The 12328-nt window shown below is 35.8% G+C and overlaps 1 protein-coding gene across 2 annotated transcripts in view; it reads right to left on the bottom strand.

The window, feature by feature from the left end:
- Positions 1–280: 280 nt before the first annotated feature.
- Positions 281–12328, bottom strand: part of RASGRF2 (Ras protein specific guanine nucleotide releasing factor 2) — a 118131-nt gene continuing 106083 nt past the window's right edge. For both annotated transcript variants that reach the window (XM_088130484.1, XM_088130483.1), the window contains exons 21-27: positions 11424–11527; positions 9817–9901; positions 9072–9269; positions 8456–8535; positions 7304–7421; positions 6264–6332; positions 281–3369 (exon numbers count right to left, since the gene is read on the bottom strand). In XM_088130484.1, the coding sequence (XP_087986610.1) occupies positions 3277–3369; positions 6264–6332; positions 7304–7421; positions 8456–8535; positions 9072–9269; positions 9817–9901; positions 11424–11527 (747 nt within the window). In that variant the 3' untranslated portion in view covers positions 281–3276. The remainder of the gene's footprint in view (positions 3370–6263; positions 6333–7303; positions 7422–8455; positions 8536–9071; positions 9270–9816; positions 9902–11423; positions 11528–12328) is intronic.

Here is a 12328-nt window from a genome sequence, read left to right as displayed (position 1 = left end):
GATCTTCAATTTTTGTTTGAATGGAAAGCCCACAATACCCAATATGTCCAATATATGAATGATTTTAATATGCTTTGGACCTGTTTTCTTTAATTAAATCTTCTAGGAACTCCACTTTAGGATGATACTAGACAGCATGGAATATTCTGTAGGAGTATTTTGTCTACCCACTTCCTCATTACAGCAGAAATGTATATGGAATCCTTGTTAGGTTAACAATTAATCTAGGCTTGCTAAAGATTTTGAATGAAAACGCCAGAAAGCAAGGAGCACACAGAACAAGAGTTATCATATAATTTAATGGAATATGTAAATTAAACAGGGTAAAAACAGATAAAAGCACCTTTGGCTGCATTTAGAATTCAAAATAGGCTAAGGGCCTCCTGAAAGGACAAAACTAATATTATAAAATGAAGTACAAGAAAATCAAAATAAATAACCAATCACTATATGTCACAAACAATCCTCACAAAATAATGTTTAGGTACTATATGGATGTTGTGAAGGTGGGAGGCTGACTCACACTAGAAGCAAGAAAATAACTCAAAAGTAAAGTACTGCCTTGGAAATTAGTGTACTTCTCTTAAATAACTTATGTGTGAAAATTTAAAAATTATTATTAACACAGTGAAAATATCAGTAAATTATCTGTTGGTCAAATAATTCATGCTTCTGTTTAGCATGCATCAAACTGCTGTTACCTTTTCCTGATAGGCATTTATGAAAAGAACAATAAATTATCTTTGACAAAAGATAATAAGCAATTATCTATAAATAACGTTCACATTGAAATCTACCATATTCATTAACCAGAAATACTTAAACATGCCTACAGCATTCCTACTTAAGTTTTTCTGAAAACTTAAAAGAGAATTTTATAATTCCTTTAAATGTGCAGCCATGCATATAGTTATATAAAAATAGGCCTTTAGCATGATTAAACTTCTTACTGAGCAAATAATGGATAGGATTTATAATTAGACAAAACTAGATTTTCTGGGCTGGAAATGTGAAAAAAAGCCACACAGATTAATTTTCCATTGTCAGAGTTTAGCACTAAGGAATAAAATCTCAAATATGACCAATGACTATCCTTTTTTAAACAGTAATGCTCCTGAGAGGGTTTAAAGGGATTTTTCATCTGCTGGCTAAGAGTCCTTGGAAAAGTACACTTTTCCACTCTAGTTATTTAAAAGTGATATTAATTGCATTTTTTAAAAACAATGAGTTTATGTATACTTTCCATGCAGGGAGACTACTTTTATTCAGGGAATCAAAGAAGTAGTATGTACAGTATGTCTTAAAATGTAAATTGACCTAATCTGGAACCATATACATAAAAAAAAAAAATCTGTTAGTAACTTATTCAAGTCAGATAAACAAAAATATTTTTCTTTAAATATTAAATACATTCTTCCTTCTGAATTCAATATGGAGACAATGTGAGATGAAAAATATTATTTACTGCTCTTTCTGAGTTTTAAAAAATAGGACAAATATGTTTTTACTTTCCAAGGAATTGACAAATTACTGCTGTTCAAACAATCTTTCACTTTACTCTTCTTGTCATCTAGAATTAACGGTGAGGGGATGTAATATACACAGATTGACTTTTGTAGCAAAAGTATAAGTGAATACTGTATGAAAAATAATTAGTAATTCTTATAGGACCATGGCTGCAATCCAAGTCTGTGTGCACAAAACTCTATATAAGCAGTGGCTTTTAAAGATTGTTCAGTGTTGGAAAATATATACTCTTTAGAAAAAAGTAAGGGATCTCTCTATTAAAGTATGCTGCAGAGCAACAGTTTTAATGCAAGCTACACTTATAGAAACTGGCTTTTATAAACATTAAGGTGACCCTGGAGTCATGATCATATATAGACACATGCACAAACACACAAATATCCTTGCTACAGCTAACCCAGTTATGTGAAATTCAATGGTAGTTAAATGACTATTACAGTGCCAAGAGCAGTGAGTTGTGTTCTCCATGAAAAATTAAAAGATACACAAACACTACACCTTCATAACTTGTTTAAAGAGCATGAAAATCCATCAGGATGTCAAAATTATATATGATTTATTCATACTATTTCTCAGGTTAACCTACTGGTTATAAGTCACTAGACTCTGATACCAATGCAGAGCTGAGGGTTACTTATTGTCTTAAATGGGTGGGGGCCAGAAGGAGAGAGGTCCATCCTTATAATAGGATATTTGTTTGGAACTACTTTACAGGATGAAAGGGGAAAAAAATCCACTAATTTCATCTACTAGTGCATGGGAGAAGACATGACAATTTCATTAAGACATATATATTTTGACAAAAATTATACGAGAAATGTACTATTGGAAAACAAAGTATAAATTACTAAAGGAACTAATCTACTATAGAGACAGTGTTGCCACAAAATTGCCAATCAAACCAGTCCCTTATAAGCTTGTATATCGAGCAACCATGCAAGACAGTGCATTAATTTGCATACCAGATCATCTCACCATATTGCTATTATTAGAGAATGAATAATATAATATTAAGCTAGCATTTAGAATGTCACACTGATATTCTTAAGTCTTCTTTCAATCTTGGAAAAAGTAGGTACAGGAAAATTAATTTATGAACAGACATTTTCCGTTAAAATGAAAAGTTTTAGTGATGTCCACAAAGGGTGTCAAGACAGCAAGGCCATCTTGCCTGTTTTAATATCTTCCTCACCCCGCAGACAGTACTCAATGGATTACACAGGAGATAATGCTTTTACATATTATATTGTTGCTTCTACAAATACCCTTTCATTTACAATAGACTTGATAAAGTGCAAATTTGGTCCAAATACCTAAATAATGCATGCTTTTTGTGGATTGGGTTGCATCCAAAGAAGGTTAGACAATTCTGTTTCTTCTTCCAGTAGCATGCCATCATTTATTCAGCTCTAACAAAACACAGTACTCATATTTCATTTTGCTGTCTCGTTGCCTGGCTCAGTAGAGTTATTGCCCACCTTTTCTTCAGTCCTTTATTTGTTTTCAAATCTCTTTACTTCTGTCAAGCAACAACCACTTGACCCGCATCTCTGCCTTGTGGCTTCATGCCTCCAGCCGTTGCTTCTCCATGACTGAAAAAGTATCTCTGTGAGACTCTGCATCCCTTAATGGACGAGGGAAAAACTTAATTTTTTCTCAGCTTTTGCCCCTTGCATTCAGTAGAGGCATGCCGTGCATAATTTTTCCATTAAACTAAGTTCTTGACAGCTGAAGAATGATATTAATTTCTCAGGCTGGCAGTCTGGGCTCAATTTTTAGGGATAGTTCATACAACGTGTCCTCATCTATGATGAGGCTTTTGTCCAACAAGTACTGAGTGACCTGGAAAAACAAGAATATGAACAATTGCTTGGTAACACTGGAATCATTACATACTTCCTTGAATAGAATTGTAGTCAATGTCAAAATGAGACATCTCAATCCCCTTTCATACAAATGAGAGAGGAAGCAGATAGGTATCTATTTAGAAAAGAGCGGAAATACTTTTCTTAATGTAGATGGCAGGAAGCCGTGGGCACAGTCAGACAGTTCAATCTGCCATGACCCTACTAGCTCCTCCATCCAAGCAGTGTGGCTATAAACTACCTTCTGTGGTTTATTTTTAGGTTGTCATCTCACTGAGTGCAAAATTATGGCTACTTATAACCAGAGCAATCCAGAAAAGGAACCCATGATTTGTTTTATGTTTCCTCTTTGGCTTGTATGGTAACGTAAAAAGAAATTATGAATAATTACCAGCAGTGTCCAGAGCAGAGCAAGGGATGTTAGAGTGACATAAGCTGGTCATGGTGTCACAATACAAACCCCACCTCTTTCTATGTGGTCACATTGCACACATGCACAAAAGAACTAGAGTTTGCAGCACAATATTGGGATACAGCTTGCACCACTCTGAGCCCCCTTGCCCCCACCCCAGATGCTGTTATGTTACTATTGTATTCATGATTTCTTTTTTAGGATGCCTAAAAGTATACATTCTGACTAAAACAGCCAGAGCTCGCAGATGCTGCTGATGGTAACTTTATTTGCATGAAATTAAACAGTTCTCCCATGCTTGGGAGGAAGCAACAGCAGGATAAACATGCCCAGCTCAGATTTCTTTCGGGAGAAAGAACATTAAAGAACTTGAATAAAAGATAAATTCAAATGGAAACGCATCTTCTAGTTCAACTTGATAACTAGTTCTAAATCAACGTTTTTTAAGACTACACCGCAGAGCAGAAAACATCTTGAATCTGGGAATGACAAATAAAAAATGTCTTTTCTCCATTCTCCTCCCCTCTGCCAGTCCTATACAGTGCTAAAAAGTTCCTGTTAAAGACTACCTGAAGCCAGGTCACAAGTACTCACGTAAGGCCTGGGAATACATAGGAAGACTTTGTTGCACATCTCCACTTACTTATTTTTCTTTTTTGTAACTTGGATTCTTATGTCATAAATGATATACAAATCCATTTTTACTATTACTATTCAGGTTTATTTAGAATTAATTTCTGTTGTGTCCCTGGAAAGTATTTATCTTAAATAATCAAGGATTCTACAACATTTTACAAATTGCAGTTTCTCATACTATTTATTTAGTAAATGCAGTTCAGTCAAGGCAATCTGCATCATAAGCTGCAGTATTTGAAGATTTTAAGTCACAACAGAAGTAATAAATGAAAAGTTCCCAAGGATATGTTGGGGCATTTCCACACAGCCACCATTCCTCAGTTCCTCAAAAGTGGTTTAGAGTCAACACATAGTCTCTTTATCACTCTTTACCAATCTAAGGATGTAAAACATTGTATTCAATCAGTACCCTGTCCCCATTCACATTTTACTTCACTATATATCCACCTATCCAATAATTTTTCAAATAATTAGAGTATTAACTATTATAAGGCACAAAGTTGCCAAAAAAGCAATGTAACTGCATTTTTAAGTAATGACAAATAATGTTTCAGCAAGAAGTTATGGTAGCTGATGTTCCTTGTAGAGAAGATAGGTTATCCACAAGAACTGGTAAGTGGTAAAAGAAATAGGTAATCCTTGGCTTACATCCATTCATTCAGCGACCATTCAAAGTAACAGTGGTGCTGAAAAAATGGACACACAACCAATCCTCGAAGTTTCGGCCATTTGCACAGCACCCCTGCAGGGACATGATTGCAATCCAATTATGCAATTGCAATTATGATGTCGCAGGGAGCTGTAGTCATGTGATTGCCATTTGCAGCCTTCCCTGCCAGCTTCCCCCAAGCAAAGTCAATGGGGAAGCCGGCAGGGAAGGTCACAAATTGTTCTAGTAAGTCCCCCTGGCTGTCCTGCACTCACACATTACCACACCCTCCATCCCATGGCCTCCCCCAACTCATGCACAGCCTGCACTGGGCTTCCCTCCCCCAACCCCTTGCAGCACCCCCACGCTTCTTACCTATGATTCCTGCCGCTTCCCACTTAATGACCCACACATCTTGGGGTTACAACAGCAACCAGGACTGCTGGGACTGTCATCATTAAGCAATGCGGTCATGTGATGTCTTGCTTTATGACATTGCTTAGTGATGGCAATCCCGGTCCCAACTGCTGTCGTAACCCAAGGACTACCTGTACAAGAATTCCCACTAATGAGAAACCAGCCTACCATAAGATCTCTGCAGGTTCAATATAGTGAAAGGAAAGTTGATTTAAGAGTGATTTCAAACACACAGAAGTAAACCCCAAAACAAATAATCTCAGCTCTTGATTTCTGTTGATGTCATGGGATAAGAAAAGTTCAAAGCTGATTTCAAACTGATGGGGAATCCTTGTGTGGGGGAACCCATGGAATACAGGCATTTGATCAGCGTTTCCACTGCTTTTTTCCTGATTTCTGTTTAAGAAAAAAAAATTGCAAACATGCTGAATTAAATTGTGTTTCGCCAGCAACTGTGGCTGGGATCTTCAGAGGCAAGGCCTGCATAGATCACCTTGCCTCTGAATATGCCAGCCACAGTTGCCGGCGAAACATCAGGAAATCTGTTATCTAGACCATGGTCACTAAGCCCTGAAGCCCAACCCTGCCCAACAGATACCAGCCATGAAAGACCACACCAGGATAATGTTGAATTAAACTTTAAATCACAAACCTCTTCACATACCTAGCTGAAGAAAAATATGGCACAGCATTTATTAAATCCAGAGTAAGGTAAAAACGTGATGCTGTTGTAAAAGGAGATATGAAAGTACTGTACCTTTTGTTGATGCTCTATGCGATAGGAAGCCTGTTGGAATTGACGTATTTCCCTGATAATATGTGATATCTGTTAAATAAGCAAGTAATAATTTTTTGTTGAATTTTAGAATATTTGTTTGAATTCTAACTTTTCTATCTAGAATTGAACAGAATTCATATAACAAGGTTTTCATTCTTCGCTCTTCTTTCTGGAGCTCCTTTAGTTTCTGAAAACTTCATCCTGGGGGCAAACATAGGATTTAACCATAGATTTATGGTCCAACCTAGTAGAATTAAACATGGAAAATACTATCTTTGTATAACTGCTCTTTCAGGGACCTACATAAGTATTATGCTTTAAGTAGCATTTTGGACTTTCCACTTTATACAACTAATTTCCTAACAGCATTTCCCTGATGGTTCAAGTAGGCAACAATGGTTGTAGCTTGTCAGCTGGAGCCAATCAGGGTTGGGGAGGTATATTTGGTGCTGCTAGGCCTTAGTATAAGTTCTGCAGTAGAGAAACTTTTTTTTCTGTTGTTCTTTCTCTCCAGCTCCTTTTTAAGAGAGGGTATGCAAAATGGGTTGGTTGAGTGGGTTTGAGTGTTCCATGACATGATTTACTGGGTAGAGTTAATTTAGTGCTGTACATGACTGGCTTTGCTTTGAGCTACATTTATCTCTCTTGGGTTTAATCCCTTTTGGTGCAAAGTCTAATGGGATACTAGATACTTCCCGAAGAAAATGGATAGGGATTCTGTATTTCCAATATGGTGCTTTTTAATCCAGTTTAAGTGTGATTGTGTGTTGCCAGAGACACAGGGAAGGAGATTTGACTAGGTTAGTGTCTGTGTTATGGATGTGGTGGGAACAGGGCTAATGACTACGATACTGATTCTCCAAAATATGCCAGTAGATGGTGATAGAACATTGACTGTAAATACAAGTATCAACAATTGCTTTTTAATTTCTATTCACACTAACCTTGAAATGTAATCATATATACTGTTACCTAAAATCCTTATATTTAAAAAAGAAAAAACCTGTAGAAAAAATTACCATTCGCATTTTAGAAAAATTGACAAGGCCTTCTTCAGTAAAGTTTGGTGTTCCTTCTTCAATAAATGCCAGATCTGTCAGATACATCCCAAGATATGGCACAGAAGGGGGGTTGCAACTGCAGGATAAGAAATGTCAGCTGTTAGGATTGTGAGTTATAGATGAGCTTTCCTCACTTTTTCCACTATCAAAATGTATGCCAAATAAATACCTTTATTTAGAAGTTGCACTATGTCTAGTAGAAACTACTCCAAATATGGATACTTATAACATTTTGTAAGGCTGTAGTTCTATTTATTAGGCTGAATTCATGACATAACTGGGCTATATTTAACTTTCAAATTTGATTGTTGATATATTATTTTAATTAATTTGATTAATTGCAGGGAATTAAGTGTGTGAATAATACAATAAGAGTGGCAACCTCTGGCCTGTGGACTACATGTTGGACATGCCCCTATCCCAAATATATCCTTTTTCCTCTAAACATATTTTCTGTGCAGAGAAAACAAAATGTCATTACTTCACTGAGTCCTTTTCCTTAAAGGTGTAAAGGTTCTTCTTCACTGTCTCTTGCACATATTGTATGCTCAGTGAAGCTGTGGGCCATTTTTCTCTAACTTATCCTGCATAGAACAAGCGTTCCTTGACTTCTCTTGCATGGAAGAACTTCAAGAGGACGGGTATTGGACTCAAGGGGAACAGCTTTGAAACAGGAGCTTCCATTCTTCAAATCATTGCTGTTCAGTGTAACCCAATCTGCCAAGGATGGGATGGTAAAATACCCATTCCTGTTTCAGATCTGTATCTTTACTGGCTAACTCAAAAGGTCACAAAAACATTCAAGCTTTAATATCTCCAGATTTCTTTATTACACAAATGTTAAGAACAAAAACAGCTCAGAGGTGAGAAGCAGGAGAAAAAGAGTTTGAAGCCTCCTGGAGCAGAAACCTAATAAAAAATATGGAAGAGAAGCCAAATTGGCTACCACCGACATAGTTATGATTTCAGGTTTAAATCAAAATGGTCTCTATGACTGATGGGTTGAAGAATCAAAGGGGTAATGCTTTTTTATTTTTTATTTTAGTCCATCATCCATTATAGATGCAAATTTCAAATCATACAATAATTAGAACAAAATAAGAGACATACTTCTTGAGTGTTTCTCTGAGATTTTTAAATCTTCCCTCAGATGACACAATCTTCTGAAGTTTATCCATAAGAGCTTTAGGCTACAACAAATAATTAAAAAACAAACAAAAATGAGAAGGATGTAACAGAATACAGAAAATGCTCCTTAAACAAGAATTTAGCTTCACAGAAATGTGTAGGTCCTTAGGCAATCTTCATTAAACATAGCCCAGCTAAAATAATATGCTGACCACAGGCAAAACTCTTACGCATATATTTATTGTTTTGTTCAAATGCACATACCAAATTCAGAATTCTGTCCTACCGCATGCTAAATGCATCAGTCCTAAAACAGGCTGATCACAAAATCATTTCAATGAATCTATGGCCGCATGAGATATTTACATGGATAAACACGTCATTTTTGCCAGAATAATATTTAAACTGTTACAATAATGCATCCATAAATGCACACTTATGAAGGGGATACAACAATTATTAGGTTAAATAGACTACACAGTTTTTTCATAATGAAACTAATTTGGTGCTTGACAGTTATCACACAGGGCTGGGCAACCTTTCTTTCACCCAGGAGTAAGCCTTTTGTGAAAAGTCTCAATCAATATTAATTACTTACTTGTTTAGAAACCTTTGCCCAGGTTTTCTTTAGTCTGTAGATTGCACTTCTGTTCAAGGCTGATGTGATTTCAAGGACGCCATTGTAGTTGTGCATACATCGGCAGATATCTGCCACCGCAACCCATTTCTCAATGGCATTAGCACGGGAACTGATATCAGTGTAATTCATAATTTGGGATGCTACAAGGTTGCTCATCTAAATAAAAAAACTAGCCCATAAATATTTGCATTTACAACACTGAATTAAACAGCATCAGTGATTTAAATATGTTTGGCTTTTAGCAAGCAAAGCTAAGAAAACATATATTACAAAAATGATGAAAAGCGATAGGGCAGGCTTTCCCAACCTGGCACCCTTCATGTATATTGGGGATACTTATAGCACATCTGAAGCGTGCTAGTTGCAAAAGCCTATAACAGAACAAAAATAAATGATTGAACAGATGGCAAAGGCATCTTTCTCTGCGCAATAACATGCTAAGAGCAAAAACTCAATATGACATCTAAGCATCTAAGTAGTAAGTAACATAATTTGTTTTATTTTAGTTTATGTTCTTAATAAAATAAAACTTAGTTTCTTTTGCCACTGCTTGGCAATCTCAGCAGATTTCCAAAGGTTCTACTTTTTAAAATGCTTACTCCTGGCTAGTCTTCAGGAATTCTTTGGTGATTTTTATGGTCATAGAATATATTTAGCATTCTTATGTTCTCAGAAGGTATTCTCTATTTTTATGACAACTCACGTCGTTAAAATGTTGGCTGGTTTTCATAATATAAGGTGTTCTTTCATTTTTATCCAATTTCATCCAACCCTGCCCAAGAAATTCTCTGGAAAATGAGAAAAAAAAATCAGAAAAGAGAATATTTATTTCTGTTCACTCCATTTATTTTGGAGACAGCTTCACAACTCTGGAATGAATATTTTTCAACTACTACAAAGAAATGAATTGGTTATGTATGTAAAAGCCTTTACTTAAAACCTTATTAAATCTGCAACCAATATTTGTTAAAAGACTTCATGTTTTCTTTGGTAAACTTGCTATAACCAGGTCTTTAAAGCAAGAAAAATTAGGAGACAAGTTCTAAAACTTTTATAGTACAATAGGGTCCCACTGAAATCAACTATAGTCCTACTTCCGTATTTAATATGACATACCGTGTGAACCATGTATGAATCCTATCGCTTCATATAGCATCTTTGCCCTCATTATCCCCCGCTCCAAAACAGATATTGTCAGGATTTCTTTCTCATGGGAAAGGATTCATCCCGTTATCTTTACAACAACAACAAATATTTTGGCTATAGAGATCATGTGAGAAACACCTGTTATTGTGTGTTGTGTATTGTGCTATTTACTGCCACCTATTGGTGTGTGTCTCAGTGTGTGTGTGTGTATAGCTTTAGCTCAGTATAGCACCATGTAATCATTTTTATGGATTATGTAGTTGTAACAAATTACCAAGTAGTGTACCTCTTCTCTGAGAGTTTGTAGCTATAGATTTTGTTAAGCTTGTGTTGCTAATAAGTCTTGGATGCTACATTACATGAGAAGATGTGTTTTTCTTTATATTTTGTATGATATTTGCATTTTATGGAGTTCTTGCATTTTTATCAATAAACACCAGTTAGTATATATTTTCTGACTGGATTTTTCTGGGTAACTTTTCCTGAAGTTTTTGCTGCGCTCTGCACAAACAGGAGTGTTTGTGATTTGCACTCTGCTCGACAGATATAGTGCCCTCCCTTTGCTGATTTAGAAAGCAGAAAAGGTGCAGACATTAGGAAAACATGAAGTCACCTTCTGCTGAATCAGAGCACTCACCTACCTAGCCCAGTATGGCAATACTGCCTGGAAGTAGTGTCCAGACTTTCAAGCCAAAATTTCACAAATGATTATTCCTAATTTTATCTAGAGATATTACAGACTGAATCTGGCACCTTTTTATTCAGAATGTATGCTCTACCTTTGAGTGTTCCTTCCCGGAACACTATATATTCAGCCTTTAATGGCCTTGCTATCTGACCTACAGACTTCCTGAATTGGAAGCACATACAGAAAGTTTGTTGTTGGTTCTTTGGAGCTGTATTATGTACAGACATGTTAGCCTTTTTAGAAAACAAACTGTATCCTGCTCACAAAGAACAGCATAGAAATATTGTGCTATTATTTTATTGTGCTTTGATATCAACTTTCATGATCCATTTATGCTGAGAGATATGCACCGATTCCATCTGTACCAATTCCACTGTATGTATTATCCATTCCAATTTTCTGTGGATCCTTCTATCATCCAAAACTTTGCTTAAACATATTTTCATGCCCATAATAATGATTGGAAAATCACTTACTCATAAGGTATGCTTCTGAAAACAATGTGATCTAAGAGAGTTATTTGTTCAGCAAGTTCCATGGCTGATAGTGTTTCAAAGCATTCTGGTTTTGGACACTCTAGCTGTAAGTAAAAATATGTACATACATGTACAAACTGTTTAAAAGGGAATTTAAATCTTTTCATTTGTTTTATACAACATTAAGTTAATAGCTGTCTTATCAATTTTATCAGTCAGTTTTTATCATTTGTGAAAGGAAAATCATGAAGGGGAAAAGCGCTTATGTAAGTAAGCTCTCTGTTATGAAAGAGAGATAGTTATTTGGAGCACAGTCCAGCCAAGTCCTCGTTGAACTAATTTCAACAGAAATTAAACATAAAATACAGTACACAGGGGGGAAAAAATAATCTTCCATAACGAATTTTCCCTTTTGCTGATAGATTATTTGCCCAGCTTTACAAATGTTTATCTTTTTTATAGATATTAATGAACTTCTCTCAAAATTTTAATGTTTTATTTTATTCCTAAAATTAATACATTAAGACTTCAGAAGTTAAGAGTTCTTCCAAAAGGGCATTGATATTCTTATTTCTCAATCATTCAAAACAGCATTTCACAAATTAAACAAAGCCCAGAGCTCTTATTTGTGAAATCCAAAATTGGTTCCCCAATGCTGTAAACTAATAAAACAATTTCACTGTAATTTTTGGATCTTACAGATAATCCTCAAGTTATGACAGCAATTGGGACCAGAATTTCCATCACTAAGTGATGTGATCATAAAGTGCAACATCAGGTGACCGCATCACTTAGCAACAGCAATCCTGGTAGTCCTGGGTACCATCATAACCCAGAGACTCTGCAGGTTGTTAAGAGAGGACCTCACGTGACTGGAGTCCTAGGCAAGCAATCCAGCAGATGAG

The sequence above is a fragment of the Python bivittatus genome, unplaced genomic scaffold (genome assembly GCF_059951505.1).
Source record: "Python bivittatus isolate LINGU-HERP-01145 unplaced genomic scaffold, Pbiv_v1 ctg000850_np1212, whole genome shotgun sequence".
Taxonomy (NCBI): Eukaryota; Metazoa; Chordata; class Lepidosauria; order Squamata; family Pythonidae; genus Python; species Python bivittatus.
Note: the sequence above shows the minus strand (reverse complement) of the source record. Positions and strands in the feature narration are given on the sequence as shown.